This window comes from Rhinatrema bivittatum, chromosome 4 (genome assembly GCF_901001135.1).
Source record: "Rhinatrema bivittatum chromosome 4, aRhiBiv1.1, whole genome shotgun sequence".
In the NCBI taxonomy this organism is placed as follows: domain Eukaryota; kingdom Metazoa; phylum Chordata; class Amphibia; order Gymnophiona; family Rhinatrematidae; genus Rhinatrema; species Rhinatrema bivittatum.
The window spans coordinates 151,810,032-151,830,807 of NC_042618.1; the positions used below are offsets into that span (position 1 = coordinate 151,810,032).

A 20,776-nucleotide genomic window follows, 5' to 3' on the forward strand; every position below is an offset into this window, starting at 1 on the left:
CCGATTCCTCCTCCTCCCGCAAGGGAAAAGCCCTGATCGGGTTGAGCAGCCTTGGTTGGGCTAGGCCCCAATCTGGCGCCATCTTCCCTCTTCGACCAGCAGTATGCACGGGGCAGGCCGGACGGCCGATGTGCTTAACTTGTGTGCATCCTACATAGACGTGCGCAAAGCTGCACGCCCAGCAGCTCGCACAACTGAGCGCATACCGCACTCACAACCGAGCACACACCGCTCATACAACGAAACTCACTCCGTGCACATAACCACACACAACCATGCTTACAACTACACGCACGCATTTAAGCTCAATTCCTGTGCGCCTAGGCATAGAGGCAATGGCACCAGAATCCAAGAAGGCCAGAAGGCACTATCTTTGCACAGCCTGCCACATAAGAGCCGCGCAGCCTGAACTGGAGTCCTGCCTGTGTTGTCAGCATTGTGAAGAAGCCCGGGGGGGGGGACCAAAGCATGGTCTCTCACTGTCTGAAGGTGAGTCTGTAACTACTACATACAATAGCTCACCAGATCTATGCAGCCCCGAGATGGCTTCTCCACAAGAGGGCACCTCAGGGGCCCCTACTCTGACTCCCCCTGGGATTAACATGGCCCAGGGATCTTCTCCTGGTTAGAATCTTTCCAAGGGCTGCAAGCCTTTGTTCAGGCGCAATCAGCCCAGCTGCGTCCCTGGCTCAACCCTTGCCAGATGCACAAGATCCTCCCGGCTCTACTCGGATGCCTCGAGTCATGCCTCGCCTAACCAAGAGTTTTCCTGACAGGGACCCAGACACATCAGATGATGATGGCTCCCTGGAAGAAGGAGAAATCCCTCCAGGCCTGGAACCATACCGAACCATGCTTCGCTTCTTCCACAGGGATGAATTACCAGCTCTTGTTTACCAGACTCTGAAGACTCTGGATATTCCAGACACGGACCCTATGGCGAAGCCAAAGAAGAACCCCATCCTAGTGTCCCTTCGTAAAGCCTCATGCTACTTCCCAATGATGGAAGTCATTCAGAAACTGATTGACCTGGAATGGGATGCCCCGGAGGCCAGCTTTAAAAGGGGTCGGGCCTTGGAAGCCTTATATCCTCTGGAACCAGTGACCAAGGAATGCCTGCGTTTTCCGAAAGTGGATGCCATGGTCTGTGCCGTCTCAAAGCGAACAACCATTCCCTTTGAAGGAGGGGCTGCATTGAAGGATACCCAGGATAGATGATTGGAATCTATTCTTAAGCAGGCCTTCGCAACAGCAATGACACTGCAGATTGCTTCCTGCTGCGCACTGGTGGCACGTTCCTGCTTGCTCCTCTCGAGAGAGGCAAATAATTCCGGAATGTATACTGGTGAAACGATGGAACCTGCAGCAGCCTTCCTGATGACACAAGCTCAGATCTGGTGTGTACCTCAGCCAGAGGAGTAGCCTCAGTAGTGGTAGCTAGAAGACAATTATGGCTGTGGAATTGTCTGCTGACGCAATATCTAAAGCGAATCTCACAAGAATGCCCTTTAAAGGATCTCTCTTGTTCAGAAGCGAATTGCAGAAGTTGGCCAGCAAGTGGGCGAATTCCCAGTGCCTCGGCTACCGGAAGAGAGGGGTAAAAGATCCCAGCACCCCTCCCCCAGAAGAACCAGGGGCAGAGGTCGGCAACGCTTTAAACCCTACAGGAACTCGCAGTTCCAGGCACCTCATCCCTCCGGAAGGTCTCAGCCCCGGGGACAGGCTCCAGCCGTGCTCCCCAATGAAAGTGGGCCGACCCATCCACAGGAAGAGGAAATAGGGGGTCGACTTGCCCTCTTCTACCAAAGATGGGTCGACATCACGTCGGGCAAATGGGTACTAAACATCATCCGAGAAGGTTACTCTCTGGAGTTCCGCAGCATCCCTCGAGACAATTTTATGAGGTCACCCTGCCACTCCCACACCAAGAGACTGGCAGTGGAAGCCACTCTGACAAGACTACTCAGTCTGAAGGTTCCTATGCCCCAGAAAAATACAGGATGCTATTCCATCTATTTTATTGTTCCCAAGAAGGAAGGATCATTCTGACCCATCTTGGATCTCAAGAATGTCAGTTGTCATCTGCGGATACTACACTTCCGCATGGAAACTCTTCACTCCCTAATAATGGCAGTACATCCAGGAGAGTTCCTAACCTCCCTGGACCTCTCCGAAGCCTACCTTCACATTTCAGTCCATCAAGATCACCAGCATTTTCTACGCTTTGCGATACTAGGTCACCATTACCAGTTCCGAGCGCTACCCTTCGGCCTAGCAACCGCCCCCAGAAATTTCTCCAAAATTATGGTGGTCATGGCGGCAACACTGAGGAAGGAAGGGATCTTGATATACCTTTACCTAGAAAACTGGTTGATCAGGGCAAAGTCTTTGAAAGAGAAGCCAGCAGGTGACCAGCAGAGTCAAGAACCTACTACAGGAGCTCGGTTGGGTCATGAACACAGGCAAGAGCAGTCTGCAGCTCTCTCAGTCTCTAGAGTACCTGGGGGCCCGTTTTGACACCAAACAGAAAAAAGTCTTCCTCCCTTCCCCGAGGAGAAGGAAACTGATGGAACAATTACAACGACTGATGACCAATGCACGCCTCAAGGTATGGGACTATCTTCAAGTCCTCAGCCTCATGGCATCAACCCTGGAGGTCGTCTCGTGGGCAAGTGCCCACTTGCGACCACTCCAGCGCTCTTTACCTTCACGCTGGAACCCACTGTCCCAGGGCTACTCAATTCCACCTCCAGCTAACAGCAGAGATATGTTCTCAGCTTCTGTGGTAGCTACAGGAAGACTACCTTAGCAAAGGAGTAAGCCTATCCCCACCAAACTAGATCTTGCTTACCACAGCCGCGAGCCTACGAGGGTGGGGAGCCCACTGTCAAGAACTGACGGCCCAGGGACAATGGAACAAGGAAGAGGTGGGGTGGAACATAAACCACCTGGAAACTCGAGCAGTCAGACCAGTGTGCCTGCGATTCAACCACAGGCTCCAAGGCCAAGCGATTCGAGTAATATCGGACAACGCTACAACGGTTGCCTACATCAACCACCAGGGAGAAACCAGGAGCCAGCAGGTGTCTCTGGAGATAGACCCTCTCATGGCATGGGCGGAGGTAAACCTACAAGGGATCTCAGCCTCCCACATCACAGGGAAAGACAATGTCTCAGCAGACTTCCTCAGCAGAGAAAGCCTGGACCCAGAGGAATGGGCGCTGTCGACCAGAGCATTCCAACTGATAGTAAATCGCTCAGGCCTCCCAATGGACCTACTGGCCACCTCTCTCAGTGCCCAAGTCCCTAGGTTCTTCAGCCGCAGATGAGAGCCACACTCCCAAGGGATCGACGCCCTCGTCCAGACCTGGCTAGAGGAAGACCTACTGTATGCTTTCCCCCCATGGCCACTACTTGGCAAGATCATCCACAAGATAGAACACCACAGGGGACTAGTTCTACTAGTGGCCCTGGATTGGCCAAGACCCACATGGTACACAGACATGCAAAGACTCCTTGCGGGGAACCCTCTGTACCTACCTCCACACAGGGACCTTCTCCATCAGGGCCCAGTTCTTCATGAAGATCCATCTCGATTCTCTCTTACGGTCTGGCCCTTGAGAGGACTCGCCTGAAGAAGCGTGGGTACTCGAAGGCTGTGTTTGACACCCTGCTCCGTGTGCGCAAGTTGTCAACATCTCTGGCATACATACGGATCTGGAGAATATTTGAAGCCTGGTGCAAGGACCATGGGATATCCCCGCGGATGGCCAAGATCCCTATGATTCTGTAAGTTCTACACAGGACAGTATGAAGAAAGGGTTGTCACTCAACTCCCTCAAGGTCCAAGTAGCAGCCCTCTCCTGCTTCAGAGCCAAAGTGAATGGAATCAGTCTATCAGCTCATCCGGACTTGGGCCGTTTCCTAAAAGGGGTTAAGCAACTTCGACCACTCCTAGTGACTGGTGCCCCTATGGAACCTCAATTTGGTAATAGACTTTCTAGCGGGGGTTTCCTTCAGACCAATGCGCAGTCTGTCAATATGCCTCTTAACATTGAAGACGGTATTCCTGGTGGCAGTATGTTCTGCCCGTCGCATCTCAGAGCTACAGGCACTATCCTGTCAGGAACCGTTCCTTAGATTCACTCCTGGAACCGTTCCTTAGATTCACTCCTGGAACCGTTCCTTAGGTTCACTCCTGGAACAATACAGCTTTGCACCGTCCCATCCTTCCTACCAAAAGTGGTCTCTGAGTTACATTTGAACCAAGCCATCTCTAAACCATCTCCGGATGAACATAAGGACTCGGAAGACTCCCGCCTTCTTCGCAATCTAAATGTCGGCAGACTCCTGGTGCAATACCTGGAACGATCGGAACCGGTGCGCAAAACGGATTGCTTGTTTGTTCACCACCACGGGAAGAATCAAGGAGAAGCAGCCTCATGAGTGACATAGCTCGCTGGATCAAGGAAGTAATCAAGGCAGTCCACATAGAGACAGGAAAGCCCTTACCCTACAGGTTAAGGCTCATTCTATTAGGGCCCAGGCAGTATCTTGGGCAGAAGCCAAACTGCTGTCGCCCGCTGAGATCTGTCAAGCGGCGACATGATCCTCCCTACACACTTTCTCCAGGTTCTACCGCCTGGATGTTCAGGCCTGAGAAGAAACAGCCTTTGCAAGGGCAGTATTAAGTGGGCCATGAGCAACCTCCTGCTTTTGTACATCCCACTGGTCCTGAGTCCATTTGGCTACACGCTAGGAAATGGAGAAATTACTTACCTGATAATTTTGTTTTCTTAGTATAGACTGTTGGACTCAGCATCCCTCCCACTGCTGCCCCCAGAGAAGGAGTACCTTGGAAAGCAAACATCGAGACTAAACAAATACGGGTAAGCCGTTGCCTATCCCTAGTTCAAGACACCCGTAGTTAGTCTGGTGTCGGCGGTCTCCAGTTTTTTTAAATCAGTTGAATCAGTTTTAATCAAGTTGTTTAAGCAAGATATACATCCACAATGGCTTTTCGAAGAGAATACTGAGGAGCTGAGATCACTGCAGGGGGTATATCTAGGTTGAAATCTGACAGTCTCCCATCTGCTAGCAGAAGAGCACATAACCCACTGATCCTGAGTCCATCTGTCTACACTAAGGAAAACAAAATTATCAGGTAAGTAATTTCTCCAGTTTTGGCAAGAAATCACTTTAAATAGCCCTTTTATTCTAGTTCAATCTCTCCCCAACACATGCACCTCAGGACAGATCTAAACTTGGCATTCATAGAGTGTATAAGAGTTAATGGAAGGCAATTAATGACAAGGCAAAGATTCATATTAATGACCAAGAAAAGGCAGAGACTTTGAAAAGATATTCTTATGACATTAGTTTTTACAGGTGAATTCCATTCAATAATACGGTTATTTCCCATTTGTTGGTATTGAGTTTTGGGTTTTTTTTGTTTGTTTTTTTGGTATTGTAGGTGGTGCTTTCTATACAGCAGAGACATGTGAGGGTGTGAGGCCACACTATTGCAGTGCCTGGGCTCCTATTCTCCATGCCACAGCATTGTGGTTAAACAGCACGGGATTTGTGGTGGTTGATGAGGATGAAGGGGGATCAAATCTCTCCAGACCTGTAACCCCAACCTCAATGGGTCTTGAGTCAAGTTCCAGAGCAACAGTGAAATCCCCTGAGGATGTGAATACAGAGAGATTCCACCTTATCTTGGGTCAGTATGAAGGTGAAATCCTCTCATAGTTCACCATATATTTATATCTGAAGAAAATGCCAGTGTCTGTAAGTAGAAGGCAGTTGTGCAACAATAATAGCTTTAATTAAAATCTATATGTTTAAGCTGCAATATTACCAAAAACTTGTTTTTCTTATAGCTAGTATAAGTAAAATTGCTCTTCTTTCTGAATTTTGATTTATTCTTGAGACAAAATTGTTTCTTCTTGTTTTACCATTCCCTGTACGTACCAGGATCAGTCCAGACCGTGGGTAAAGCCCCCGTTCCAGCAGGTGGAGACAGACCAGAGTTCTGAGGCTTGCCCATATAAGGACGGAACCCACCCAGGAACCCTCAGTATTTGTCTGTCTCCAGCAGGTGGAACAGCTCACCCTTTGGTTCCCTGTTTAGCTTGCCCTCTGTAGTCTTTCTTCTTCTTTCTCTGGGGCAAGCTCACGCAAGTACATTTTTAGTTTACTTCTTAATCTATATAAATAAAAATGTTAAATAGTTTGGACAAAATCGCTAATCTCAGAAACCACTGAACCGATTGCTTTCAAATTTGGACACAACCTTCATTTCGCATACAGGAAGGTTCTTCTGTACTTACATTACAGATATGTCACACCTGTGACAGGTAAAATAGGTTTAAAATTTTTTTTGAGAAAACAGCGACATCTGCTGGACGTAAGCGCCATCTGTTACACCTTACACTAACACACGCTACACTAATCATTTCGCCAGTCCAGGTCCACGTTTCACTTCCATTTTAACACATTCGCGCACTTTTTTCGCCGGAAGATAACTATTTCCTTTACAGATAAAATACACCCACCACCCTCCTCACACCCCCCACACACATGCCAAATTGATTTACTTCCCACAGCCTCCCAACACACACAAAACCACCCTCCTCACACACCCCACACACATGCCAAATTTATTTACTTCCCAGGCCCTCACAACACACACAAAACCTGACAGAAGTCCGGGAGGCTCCAGAGGCTCCAGCGGGGGGCCAGGACCAGTCTGGGACACATCTCCTGCACTATGGCCGTCGGCTGCCAGCAATCAACATGGCGCCGACGGCCCTTTCCCTTACTATGCCACTCGGGGACACCAATGGCGGCAGTAGCCCATGTGACATAGTAAGGGCGAGGGCCCCTCGGCGCCATTTTCAGGACTGGCAGCCGGCAGACCTTTGCCCTTACTATGTCAGAGGACCTACCGCTGCTATTGCTCCACCCCACTGACATAGTAAAGGCAAAGGGCCGTTGGAACCCATTTCAGTGCTCGCAGCCGACGGACCAACGCCAATACATCCTCCCGGACTGCTCCTGAACGCCCGCTCCACCGACTGACATTTTTATCAGGTCTGGAGGGTGGGGGGTGGTAATGAATTTATTGTGAACATCTTGGGGAGGGGTCACGAGGGGGGACAGGTTTCATTCATTCATTCATTCAGCAACTCTGGGGGGGCAGGGGTGGGCTACTGTTTTTCGCAGGGCTGGGGGAGAGGGGCGGCAGGAGAGTGTGGGGTGGTTAGTTTAAGAGAACTTTTCTCATAAGGTTGTTTTTTGGGGGAAGGGGGAGGTTCACACACAAATACATACACTAAACTTGCACGATCTCGGGAACGAACCAAAATAGCCCTCCCCAGACAACAAAACAAATTTGGAAGGGCAAATTTGGTTAGGCACTCCCCTATTTGGCTACATAACGCGCACAGACGCCCAGGGACAGACCACATGTAGCACCAACAATTTTAATTTCCCAGGTCTTGGGAGGGGCAGGAGGGTGGGGGGTTATTATTTGATTTAAAGGGTTGGGATTGGGGGGGGGGTTTTGGGGGTGGGGGTTCCCATAGAAATAGAAAGACAAAAGTTTTCTGATCTGAAGGGTAGGCAGTAGGCGGGGGAGGTGACAGTGAGGGGAGGGAGAATGAGGGGAGAGGTGAGAGTCAGGGGAGGGAGAATGAGGGGAGAGGTGAGTGTGAGGGGAGAGAGTTGGAGTGGGGACAGGGGAGGGAAGGGGGGTGAGTGACCAAGGGGGAAGAGGATGAGTGACTGAGGTAAATGAGCAAGGGGAAGGGGGAGGGAGGGTAAAGAACCTGACTCTGCCACTGCAACACATGGCCAGGTACCGCTAGTTATTATAATTTAAAAAAAAAAAAAATCTTTTTGTCAGTTTTCTCTGACTGTGTCAGGGCAGACAGTTCTGTCTCCCTCGCTCTTGGGGTTCCTAGGGGGGCTTTGCCCCTTGATTTCTGTCAGCCTAGGTTCCCTTCCCGGTGACCTAGTGTGGGTGATACTGGTGGTGCCAGTCCCTCTCCCCACGTTTACTGCTGCCGTGCCCCGAGATGCACATGCCTCGGTTGAGCCTTCAGGGATGACTTTCATGCCCCTGCTTCTGTGAATTATTTATTTACAAAAAAAAAAAAAAAAGAAAACTCACTTTCACAGAAAATATATTTTATAAACTTTATTTAATCAAATAAATAAAAGGCAGCAGTTTATTTTGTGAGGAGGGAGCGGGGTTCAATCTCCCGCCCAGCTCCTCAGGGGCTCCCTGCTCAGCTGTTTTTAATTACCTTAGCGGCTGCTTCCCTGCTCTATGCCGCGGCCATCTTGCTGTTTAGCCTGTGGAGAGTCGGCCTCCCGACTCTCCCGCGAAGGGGTATGTTCAAGGTGCATTTCAGGGGGTGAGGGCTTCTCTATTGAACCATCACCTTGTAGACCTCGGGGAAGGGCTCCCCGACGAATTTCAAAGCCGTTCCCGGCTTTGAAATTCGTCGAGGAGCCCTTCCCCGAGGTCTAAAAGGTGGCGGGAACGCGCGTCAGCGGTGGCCATTTTGGGTGTTTCAGATGAAACACTTCCTGCTTCTCCGGGGGCTGGGGATCCGATTTTTCCCCCCGATTTGAACCCGATTCGCTCTCGGGGGGAAGGGGGGTGGCTCGGACCCCCCTTCACCTCTCCCGTCCCCTCCCCCCCTTCCACAAAAAAATCAACACGGACCCGTTTTTCATCGGATTTTGTGCTTTTATTACATGAGTCTTATTTAGCAAGTTTACAAAGGGAGGTAGACCCCCCCCTAGTGGTTTCCCTCCCCCCTGTGCGGTCTCCAGATATGGTTCTAGACCCGCAGGGTCCGGTTAGGGTTCGGGCGGTTCCGGGTGTCCCCCCCCCCCCTCGCCTCCCTCTGACCTGCTTGATTTAGGAGATATTGATACTACGACCCAAGCCCCCCGGCTGGAGGGCAATGACCCTCGTGTCCTGCGCTTATTTCAGCGGGAAGAATTGGAGCCCCTTATTCCCTTCGTTCTCCAAGAGTTGGGAATTGATGCCCCACCAGATTGACTCTGTGGCAGCTGCAATGGCACCAAATGCAGACCCGGTCCTGGCGGGACTCAGGGCGTTACCACGTACTTTCCCATTTCACCCTATGCACCGCCTCCTTCTTCTCAGGGAATGGGAGTCCCCAGAGGCGGGCCTCCAAGTTGGTAGGGCTATGGATAAGCTATACCCGCTTCCTGAGGACTGCCTGGACATGTTGAAAATCCCTAAAGTAGATTCTTCTGTCACTGCTGTTACAAAACGTACTACCATTCCCGTGGTGGGCGCTACTGCATTGCGAGATGTGCAAGACCGTAAGCTTGAATTTTATTTGAAACGCATTTTTGAGGTCTTAGCGCTCGGAGTCCGGGTGACTATTTGCAGCAGTCTCATGCAGCGGGCAAGCCTTAGGCGGATGCAACAGTTACTCAGCACCCAGGACCTCCCGTCTGCGGAGGCTGAGCATTTAGAGGCTGCTGTAGCCTATCGTGCCGATGCCCTTTATGACTTGCTTCGGGTCCAAGCTAAGGCTATGGTTTCTGTGTTTTCGGCCAGGCGTCTTCTCTGGTTACGCAATTGGTCCGCTGATGCTTCTTCCAAGGTTCAGTTGGGCACGCTTCCTTTTAAGGGCACGTTGCTTTTTGGTGAGGACCTGGAACAGCTTATTAAGTCCTTGGGTGAAAACAAAGTCCATAAGCTGCCAGAGGACCATCCCAAACAGTCAAAGTCTTTTTTCCCGACTCGCTCTCGCTTCAGAGGGAACCGCCGTTACGCTAGCATAGCCCGCGGCTCCTTTCCCAGGGGAGGCGTGTCCAGTTCCCAGTCTTGGTCCCATTCCTTTCGTGGCCGTCGGGGTTTCTGAGATGGCCATCGGCAACTCACTACCACTAAATCAGCTCCCCAATGAAATTCAGCCGGTCCATTCCTCCGCACGAAACTTAGATGGGCGTCTTTCTCTGTTTCTCGAGGAGTGGGCCAAAATCACTTCCGATCTCTGGGTCCTCGATGTGATAGATCACGGCTATGCATTAGAGTTTGCCAGGGACCTGCTGGATCTATATATCGTGTCCCCTTGTGGCCTTTCCAAATGGCCTGCGGTCTGTCACACCCTTTTGAGACTTCACGATTTGGGAGCGATCCTTCCAGTTCCAGTGCAAGAACAAGGCGCCGGTCAATATTCAATTTACTTCATTGTTCCCAAAAAGGACGATTCCTTTCGCCCCATTCTGGATCTCAAAAGGGTCAATCAGGCCCTCAAGGTTCCCCGTTTCAAGATGGGCAGTAATTGCGGCGGTCCGTCCCGGCAATTTCCTCGCTTCCCTAGATCTCATGGAGGCTTATTTTCACATTCCCATTCGTCAGGAACATCAAAAGTTTCTTTGTTTTCAGATCCTAGGCCAGCACTTCCAGTTTCGGGCTCTCCCATTCGGTCTTGCCACTGCCCCCCCCCCCCCCCCCCCCCCCCGCACTTTCACGAAGACCATGGTAGTCGTTGCGGCAGCTCTCCGTCGGGAAGGGATCTTAGTCCATCCTTACCTAGACGATTGGTTGATAAGGGCCAAGTCCGCCGCTCTCTGCACGCTCGCGGTAAACAGAGTTTTAGCCCTTCTCACATCTCTCGGCTGGATAGTCAACTACTCCAAAAGCACTCTTCGGCCCTCACAAGAGCTAGAATTCCTGGGCGCTCTTTTCAACACTCTGGTCAGGAAAGTTTTTCTTTCGGACTTGCGAACACTCAACTTGATCGATCAGTTGAACACTTTCGTCACTTTTCCGCTTCCCACAGCGTGGGATTACCTGCAGGTTCTAGGGACCATGGCTTCCACGATCGATCTCGTCCCCTGGGCGTTTGCTCATATGCGTCCCTTACAGAGACCATTGTTGTCCCGTTGAAAGCCGAAGTCGGAACAGTATCAGGAGATATTCTCCCTCTCTCCGACTCTACCATCGCCAATATACAATGGTGGTTCTCCCCGGCTCACCTTCTCAAGGGGATGCCTCTTTTGACTCCCTCCTGGGTCATAGTAATGATGGATGCCAGCCTCTCCGGATGGGGGGCTATCTGCCAATCCCATGTGACTCAAGGTTTCTGGTCCCTGTCCCAGTCTCTATGGCACATCAATTGTCTTGAAGCCCGAGCGGTTTGCCTGGCCCTCAAGTTTTTTCTTCCTCTGATTCGCCACAAAGCAGTCCGAGTGCTATCAAACAATTCCACCACGGTGGCTTACATAAATCGACAAGGGGGGACTCGAAGTCATCTAATGGCGCTAGAGGCCAGCAAGCTTTTTCTCTGAGCAGAGAGGCACTTGGATCGCCTAGCGGCTTCCCACATAGCAGGCAAGGAGAATGTCCAAGCCAACTTCGTCAGTCGACAACATCTCGATCCCGATGAGTGGGAGTTGTCAGACGTAGCGATGGATCTAATCGTGCGCAGGTGGGGTCCCCCTCACCTAGGCCTCATGGCGATGCTAGCCAATGCCAAGGCTCCCTGGTTCTTCAGCCGGTGGAGGGAGCATTGCTCAGAGGGAGTGGATGCGCTGGTTCTTCCCTGGCCCTCCGATGTTCTGCTTTACGTGTTCCCACCGTGGCCGTTAGTGGGGAAGGTTTTTCGGAGAATAGAGCTCCGTCGTGGACCAGTCATTCTCGTGGCCCCCGAATGGCCCCAATGGCCGTGGATCGCGGACCTAGTGGATCTCACTGCGGACGGCCCTCTTCGTCTCTGTCATCTGCCCCATCTCCTGCGTCAGGGTCCCGTATTTTTCAACCAGGTGGATCGCTTTTGTCTAGCGGCATGGCTTTTGAACGGAGACGTTTGAAATGCAGAGGATATAAGGAAGAGGTCATTGCTACCCTCCTTAGGGCTCGTAAGCAGTCAACTTCACTTACCTATGTCCGGGTCTGGAAGGTTTTTGAAAACGTCTGTGAGGATTCGGGCGTTTCCGCTCATTCCCCTTCTGTTGCGGTGATACTCTCTTTTCTTCAGCAAGGTTTCTCCAAGGGTCTTTTGGTCAGCTCCCTGCGTGTTCAGGTCTCGGCGCTTGGTTCCCTCCTGGGTTCCATTGAAGGTCGGCTGGTAGCCTCTCATCCGGATGTTGTTCAATTTCTCAGAGGCGCTAAGCATCTATAGCCGCCTATCTGGTCTATTTGTCCTTCATGGAGTTTAAATTTGGTTCTTTGAGCTCTTTGTATGGCTCAGTTCGAACCTCTTCGTCGTGCCACTCTCAAAGACTTGACTCTCAAGACTGTTTTCCTGGTTGCTATCTGTTCAGCCAGGAGAGAATCCGAGCTTCAAGCTCTAACTTGTAGAGACCCTTTCTTGTGTTTTTCGGACTCGGGCGTCTCTCTCAAAACCATACCTTCTTTCTTACCTAAGGTTGTTTCGTCTTTTCATATTAACCAGTCCATTGAACTTCCCGCTTTTTCTCCAGAGGATATCGCAGCCTCTGGTGGTGGTGATCTTCGTCATCTAGAACTTAAGCGAGTCTTATTGCGTTATCTTGAGGTCACCAATGATTTTCGTGTCTCTGATCATCTTTTTGTCCTGTGGAGTGGACCCAACAGGGGGAAGCAAGCTTCTAAAGCTACGATCGCTCGCTGGTTGAAGGATGCGATTTCCTCTGCTTACATTTGCAAGGGCTGAGCAGTTCCTGAAGGCCTAAAAGCTCATTCTTTGTGTTCTCAAGCAACCTCTTGGGCGGAGTCTCAATCTGTGTAGCTGCAGGAAATTTGTAGGGCAGCTACATGGAAATCCCTTCATACTTTTGCTCGTCACAACCGCCTCGATGTGCAGGCTCCAGTCTTTGGTTCCTTTGGTCGGCAGGTTCTTCAAGCGGGGACTATCTGGGTCCCACCCTTTGTAGGGAAGCTTTGGGACATCCCACGGTCTGGACTGATCCTGGTACGTACAGGGAAAGGAAAATTAGTTCTTACCTGATAATTTTCGTTCCTGTAGTACCAAGGATCAGTCCAGACACCCGCCTGTTCTTTTCTGTCCGCTCAAATCTTTTTCCAGGTATTTTTTGTCTTTTTCCTTCTTATAGGATTTCTTTGATTCCTGCATGGTCTTCCTGGATTTTGCTTATAGGCACCGGAAGCATCGTTACGATGATCAGGGGTAGTTATACAAGAGCGTTTAGTTTACACAGTTCATTCACTTGTACTGATATTTGTTGGTTTAAATTACATTTATAGTTATCCTATTACTTGCTTGATCTTATACCTTTCTGCTTTGACAATGGTTATACTGAGGGTTCCTGGGTGGGTTCCGTCCTTATATGGGCAAGCCTCAGAACTCTGATCTGTCTCCACCTGCTGGAATGGGGGCTTTACCCACGGTCTGGACTGATCCTTGGCACTACAGGAACGAAAATTATCAGGTAAGAACTAATTTTCCTTTATACACAGGATGTCAGCTGTCATGGTAGCCAACATGAACCAATCAAATCCATCAACAACAAAAAGAGCATTATGGTGGTCCTGTAAATCAAACAAATATAACAAAAGGAACCTTCTTCTGGATTGTTTAAATCAGCTCTATCATCAAGATGGAGCAAAAAACTTTTCCATGTATGCACTTATATAAATCTTAAAATTTTTTATGATTTTTTTAAGATGCCACATCAGCAAGCCTGGCGACGTGTTCAACCATGAAGGGTAGAACCGTCCGTCTTTTAATCATCTGCGGCTCTTAACAGCACCCAGGCCTGTGAAAATATCAAGCATTGTAAATTTATTTTTTATAAATTTTTGGTAAATTATTTTTTATTCAGACAGGAGCGATGCTCCTGTCTGAATAAAGAATTACTTACAGCACCATTGGTATCTCATTGTTTGGAGCAGTCGCAAGTTTTTGATTCATTAAAAGTATGTGTTCTTGAACAGTTACATCCAACATGGCGAGGAGGTGATTTCAATGCAGCCCTGCTACAGGCAGAACAAAGCTGGATTTATTGTCTGAATACAGTACATCCAGCTAGCTTAAATGCAGCCTTAGAATTACAAGTCTTTCTATAAAAAACTTTTCCTGGTCATGGCGTTGCCTGTCATATATGGGCATTATGGCAATGATACGTCATGACGTTATTATGTTCATCAGCCGCAGGCTATTTAATTTTGACAACTGGTTGTATGCGGTCTCTGTCCGGCTTTCATGAAGACCTTGCTGTGAGACTTGGCATCCGAAAAAAGAAGGTTGGCTCTTCATCCTTAAAAGCTAAGTCATATTGTATAAATTTTTTCATTACTCGTCTGATTTAAAGTTTCATTACATTTGCAGATATTTTTCGCTATTAATGATACTTGCCCCTGATGAAGCTATGTATTCCATAGCGAAACACTGGCCGCTGTCGGGTCAAGAGACGTTTTATATGGGACAGATGGATACATTAATAATTTACAAAAAATAATTTTACAACACTTGATATTTTCACAGGCCTCGGTGCTGTTAAGAGCCGCAGATGATTAAAAGACCGGACGATTCTACCCTTCATGGTTGAACATGTCGCCAGGCTTGCTGATGCAGCATCTTAAAAAAAATCATAAAAAATCTTAAAGATTTATATAAGTGTATACACGGAAAAGTTTTTTGCTCCGTGTTGATGATAGAGCTGATTTAAACAATCCAGAAGACGGCTCCAATTAGATCCATGACATGAAATCTTATTCATTGCCCCCTCACAAACTGCAAATTGGTTGATAGTAAAATAATGGCATTCTCTAGTATTGGCCCCATGATTTGGAATTTGCTGTTATTTATTTATTTATCAAGTTTTATATACCGTCATTCGGTTTCACCATCACAACGGTTTACAAGTTTCGATGGGTAAGATGTTAAGAGGTTAGGATGGGGATTAACATCGTATTCATATTGGTTAACTCGTATTCGATGGATTAAAGGTTAGTAGATGCATTGACGTACATAGAGCAAACATTTATACAAACAGTGTTCATTTATACATACAGCGTTCATTTAAAGCAATATTAAGATTGAGGGGGATATTCTTAACGTAGCAAGGGGAACACGGTGGGGATTTGAATGAAGGTTAATAGGGCGAGGAGGTTTTAGTCCAGATTTGTGTTATATTTTGGAGAGGGTGTGTATGAGTCATTGGGTGTTTTGGTAGGCTTTGGTGAACATCCAGGTTTTAAGTTCCTTTTTGAAGGTTTTTAGATCTGGTTGAGTTCTTAGTTCCGTTGGGAGGGTGTTCCAGAGTTTGGGGCTGCCAAGGAATATGGCTCTTTCACGGGTTGAGATTAGTTGTTTGGAGTGCATAGGTGGGATTTTCAGAAGGCCTTTTTTGTTTGAGCAGAGGTTTCATTAAGGTGTGTGTATTTTTATTGTTTTACTTAACCAGTTGGTTTGTACTTCATATATTGTTTTGTGCAGTAGTGTCAGTATTTTGTAATCTATTCGATGTTTTATTGGGAGCCAATGTAGAGCTATGAGAATTGGCGTGATATGTTCATGCTTTTTTGTTCCTGTGAAGATTCTGGCAGCAGTGTTTTGTAGTGGGCGGATGGTGGAGAGTGTAGTGGGCGGATGGTGGAGAGTGTAGTGGGCGGATGGTGGAGAGTGGTAATCCAAATAATAGGGAGTTGCAATAATCCAGGTTGGAAAAAATGAGTAGTTGAAGGACTGTTCTGAAGTCATCTGGAGCAAGGAACAGTTGTAATTGTCTTAGTGTGAGTAGTTTGTAATATCCTTCCTTAATTTTATTCGTGATGTGTTTCTTGAAGGATAATTCCCTGTCGATGATGACTCCTAAGTTATGAGCATGTGAAACTGGGGAGATTGCTGTCTTTTGGTTCTCTATGTTGGGCGGTGGTGGGGGTGATGGTGTGTTTTTCCTATCCAGGAGAATTATTTCAGTCTTTTCAATGTTGGTTAATAGTTGTTTTCATGTTGGTTAATAGTTGTTTTATTTTGGAGAGATGTGAGGCTATTTTTTTTGTAGGTTTCTTCCAGAGTTTTTTGGATTGGGATTAGTATTTGGATGTCGTCCGCGTATAGAAAGTGGGTAAGCCCTAGGTCAGATAGAAAGTGACAAAGCGGGAGAAGATATATGTTGAAAAGGGTTGCTGATAGTGCAGAGTCTTGGGGAACACCAGTGCTTAGGTTTATTTTCTTCGAGAGGGTATTGTTTATTAATACCTGGTAGCTTCTGTGTGATAGATAGGATAAGAACCATTGCAAAGTTTTCTCAGTTAATCCTATTTCAGTCAGTCGTTCCATAAGGATTGCGTGATTAACGTATCGAATGTGGCTGAGCACAGTGTCGCTTAGAGAGAGGAGTAGTGTTTCAGTGCTCAGATATTTCCTGAAACCAAATTGTGAGGGAAATAGTATATTGTTCTTTTCTAGTGGTCGGATAGTTGAGTGGACGATCTTTTCAATGATTTTGGCAATGAAGGGTAGGTTAGATATGGATCGATAGTTTAGTGGGTTGTTTGGGTCTAGGTTGGTCTTCTTTAAAATGGGTTTGATAACAGCTGATTTTAATGAGTCTGGGTAGTTTCCTTCTACGAGGGATAGGTTAACTATGTTGGTGATAGTTTTGGTTATTGATGCTTCACTAGCTTGGATAGCTTTGATCGTTGGTATAGGTATGCTGTCGATGGGGTGATTTGCTGGATTCATTTTTTTGATGATTGATTGTATTTCCAGGGTTGAGGCTTCGTCGAATTCGGACCAGCTTGGGTTTGATTTGATGATTTGGGTGTTGCCGTTGAGGTCGTTGTTGATTAGGTTGTTGATTTTCTTGTCAAAGAATTCGGTGAATTCATTGCTTTTGTTTTTGTGGAGTTGTGTTTTCTGATCATTTAGAGATGATATCTGTTATTTGACCTTGAGAGGAGACTTTAAAATCAGAATGAACTCTAATTTGAACTCTTAGGCTTAGTCCATAGTATGTACCTTTTAGTCTTCTCATGGTCTTGATTGGCATTTAATCTGTTGTTTGATTTATGGTTTTATATTATCACTCATTTATGTTATCTTTTAAATCTAATATGTTTACAGGTTTTATAATTGTTTATGTATGCTGCCCTGAGTTATTTCTGAATAGGTAATATAAAAATAAAAGAAAGAAATACTCTTGCTAATAGGGAGAATTGTAGAGCAGCTACTTAAAAATATTTAATAACTTAGCAGGCAAACATTAAAAGTAATAAAGAGTCATACCAGGCATCCTATCTGCTGCTGAAATATTGCTGCAAAGACAGAGGGTACAACTCTATTTTAACCAATATGAGGTGCTAATAAAACTGCTTGATTGGGTTGCTTCTGTGATTCACACTGTAGCACTGCATGTTGTGACAGAGATGTTGTTCAGTTCCCTTGTCTATAAGATAGGTTAGGCCTGGGTGAGCATAGATGATGTATGCTCAGGCCTGGCGAGGGCGAGAAAGAAGCCGTGGCACTGAAGGTGCATCTCAGAAAAGGAGCCCATTGAGTCAGGAAGGGTATGCTGTGCAGAGACCACCAAGAGTAGAAAAATGGCAGTAAAAAGCAAAGAAAGTAAAACTGCTTGATTGGACTGGTCCACCTTGCACCATACATTCTCACAAACATGAAATTTGCATTTTCCATTATAATGTGTTTTGCAATAGGAACCCTTATTTTTTTCACTTCCCATTTTTCTGTCCTAATTGCCTGCCTCCCCAAATGACTGAGGGATGAAGGGAAAGTTTTAATCCTTGGCACTACTTTTGTGCCAGCAGAGGTCACTGATGCAGTGGCAGCTGCCCTCCCTGTCCATCACCTTCACAGTGAGCCTGAGCCCAGCCAGTGTTGTCAGATAGGAGACTCAAACCCTAGTAGTTTCTGGTGCAATGCTAGGCCAAGTAATGGGGCAGCTTGGTACTTTACCTTGCTAAATAGGCTGACACAACTAGAGTAAGAGGGTATCTCTTGTAAGATGTTAAAATACAGTAAACTCAGCAGTCATGAGCTGGAAGACAGAGGCACAGCTCAGAGGTTACTGCTGCATGCTCACTGTCCCTGCAGGACTGCTGTACTAGAATAATATGCATGTTTTAAGATCAGGCTCAACAGGAAAATATTTCCCAAGGCACAGGAGAGGGAAGGTAAGGGAAAACGGGATGTAAAGTGAAAACAAATGGCAGAGCACGTCAAGGAAAGGGGTGTGGTACTGCATGTGCTGCACAGGGAGTGTTCAGAGCCTCCCAGCGCAGAGCAGTGTGCATGGTTGAGTTTCATCGGCCACACTTGAACACGTGAAAAGTTAGCTGGAATGACTCAAATTGTTAGGTGCTGGGAGTCTTCAAATGTTATCTGGAAATGTAATATAAGCTTTGAGCAGGCTATTGCTGTGTATGCCACAAAGCCCACTGGATTTAGCAGTGAACTCTATTAATAGTAAACAGGGAGCCTACTAACTTTTTATAAAAAGGATTTATTACTTCAAATTCTGTTAGAAAAAGCTTTTATTTGGAAGGATAAGATTTTCATCTGTTGTAAGCAAAGATTTTAGCTATAAAGGTGTTTGCCCTAAAGAAGGGGTTATTGTATCAATAGTACAGTACTAATATATTGGAGAGAAAAGAATTCTCAGTTTCAAATAAAACTGTCTACTGCATTGGGAAGATAATTTTCAAATAGCCATTTACCTGTGGGGATCAACAACATGCATTCTTTTACCTGCGGGGAAAAGTAGGTGAGCTCAGAGGTGGGGTTAGGTTGAGAGACGTAACAATGCATGTGTTACATTTTCAAAACTATTGCACATGCATTATTTTTCAGGGAAAAAGTAACTGCAGAAAAGCAGGAGCAAATCTCTGCGGCTGCTTTTTTCCCTAAACAATTTTCAAAGGTGTGCTTTTGGTTTGAGAATTGGTACAAAGTCTATAGGGAAAAGTACTTATGGACTTTGCAACAGTGTTGACAGTTTTGAAAATTGCTCCCTGTATATTTAGTGAATGCATTGTAAATACAGTTCAGTAGTGTTACTGTGGAAATAGCAGTGGCGTGCCAGATTGTGAGGCTGACATGACATCAGTAGGTATTTTCCTTGTCTCATAAGCCATTATATGATTCTTAACAGAGCGCCTTCAAGCAACAGTTTATGCTAGTCTAGCCTCCTTCACATTGAGCTCTTGCTGTAATTTATTGATCTGCTATTTGCAGGAATCAGTGTGGAATTCCTATGCTGTCCTCGCCCAGATGCACCATTGGAAAGCATCACTGCTTGTCTCCATGCCCTACAAGCACTCCTTGATGTCCCTTGGCCTAGATCGAAAATAGGTGGAGACCAGGTAATATAGTCTGTCAAACTTACAGGCCATCGTGGATTGTGGTATTGCTTTTCTCATATATGTGGACTTTCGTGGATTACAAACTGGTTAAAAGACAGGAAACAGAGAGTAGAATTAAATGGTCAATTTTCTCAGTGGAAAAGGGTAAACAGTGGAGTGCCTCAGGGATCTGTACTTGGACCGGTGCTTTTCAATATATATATAAATGATCTGGAAAGGAATACGACCAGTGAAGTTATCAAATTTGCGGATGATACAAAATTATTCAGCGTAGTTAAATCACAAGTGGATTGTGATACATTACAGGAGGACCTTGCAAGGCTGGAAGATTGGGCATCCAAATGGCAGATGAAAATTAATGTGGACAAGTGCAAGATGTTAGGTTCCATATTAGGAGCTACCACCCAGGAAAAAGATCTAGGCATCATAATGGATAATACTTTAAAATCGTCGGCTCAGTGTGCTGCAGCAGTCAAAAAACCAAACAGGATGTCAGGAATTATTAGGAATGGTTAATAAAACGGAAAATGTCATAATGCCTCTATATCGCTCCATGGTGAGACCGCACCTTGAATACTGTGTACAATTCTGGTCGCTGCATCTCAAAAAAGATATAGTTGCGATGGAGAAGGTACAGAGAAGGGGCAACCAAAATGATAAAGGGGGTGGAACAGCTTCCCTATGAGAAAAGGCTGAAGAGGTTAGGGCTGTTCAGCTTGGAGAAGAGACGGCTGAGGGGGGGATATGATAGAGGTCTTTAAGATACTACTGTAACCCTTCGGTGGCTCCCTATCGGTCACTGGTTCTTTTCCTTCCCTGCCTTCGTTTCTATCCTTTCCTCGTCTCTCCTTTTCTAACTGCTCCCTCTTCCCTCTCCCTTGGTTTTATGTATTTTTCTCCTTTCTGTTACATTGTAAACCGACATGATGTTCCCACGAATGTTGATATATTAAAAGCCAATAAATAAATAAATAAATAAAGAACATGAGAGATCTTGAACGAGTAGATGTGAATTAGTTATTTACACTTTCTAATAATAGAAGGACTAGGGGGCATTCCATGAAGTTAGCAAGTAGCACATTTAAGACTAATCGGAGAAAATGCTTTTTCACTCAATGCACAATAAAGCTCTGGAATTTGTTGCCAGAGGATGTGGTTAGTGCAGTTAGTGTAGCTGGGTTCAGAAAAGGTTTGGATAAGTTCTTGGAGGTGAAGTCCATTAACTGCTATTAATCAAGTTTACTTAGGGAATAGCCACTGCTATTAATTGAATCAGTAGCATGGGATCTTCTTAGTGTTTGGATAATTGCCAGGTTCTTGTGGCCTGATTTGGCCTCTGTTGGGAACAGGATGCTGGGCTTGATGGACCCTTGGTCTGACCCAGCATGGCAATTTCTTGTGTTCTTTAAGTCTTTATATAAGACCTATGTTTAATCATGGGTTTTTGAT

The 20,776-nt window shown here is 46.6% G+C and overlaps 1 protein-coding gene across 3 annotated transcripts in view; it reads left to right on the top strand.

Annotated features, from left to right (window-relative positions):
* The window catches only part of HEATR5A (HEAT repeat containing 5A), a 285,493-nt gene that overhangs the window by 242,354 nt on the left and 22,363 nt on the right, over nt 1-20,776 (top strand). For all 3 annotated transcript variants that reach the window (XM_029598984.1, XM_029598983.1, XM_029598985.1), the window contains exons 29-30: nt 5,474-5,722; nt 19,200-19,327. In XM_029598984.1, coding sequence (XP_029454844.1) covers nt 5,474-5,722; nt 19,200-19,327 — 377 coding nt within the window. The remainder of the gene's footprint in view (nt 1-5,473; nt 5,723-19,199; nt 19,328-20,776) is intronic.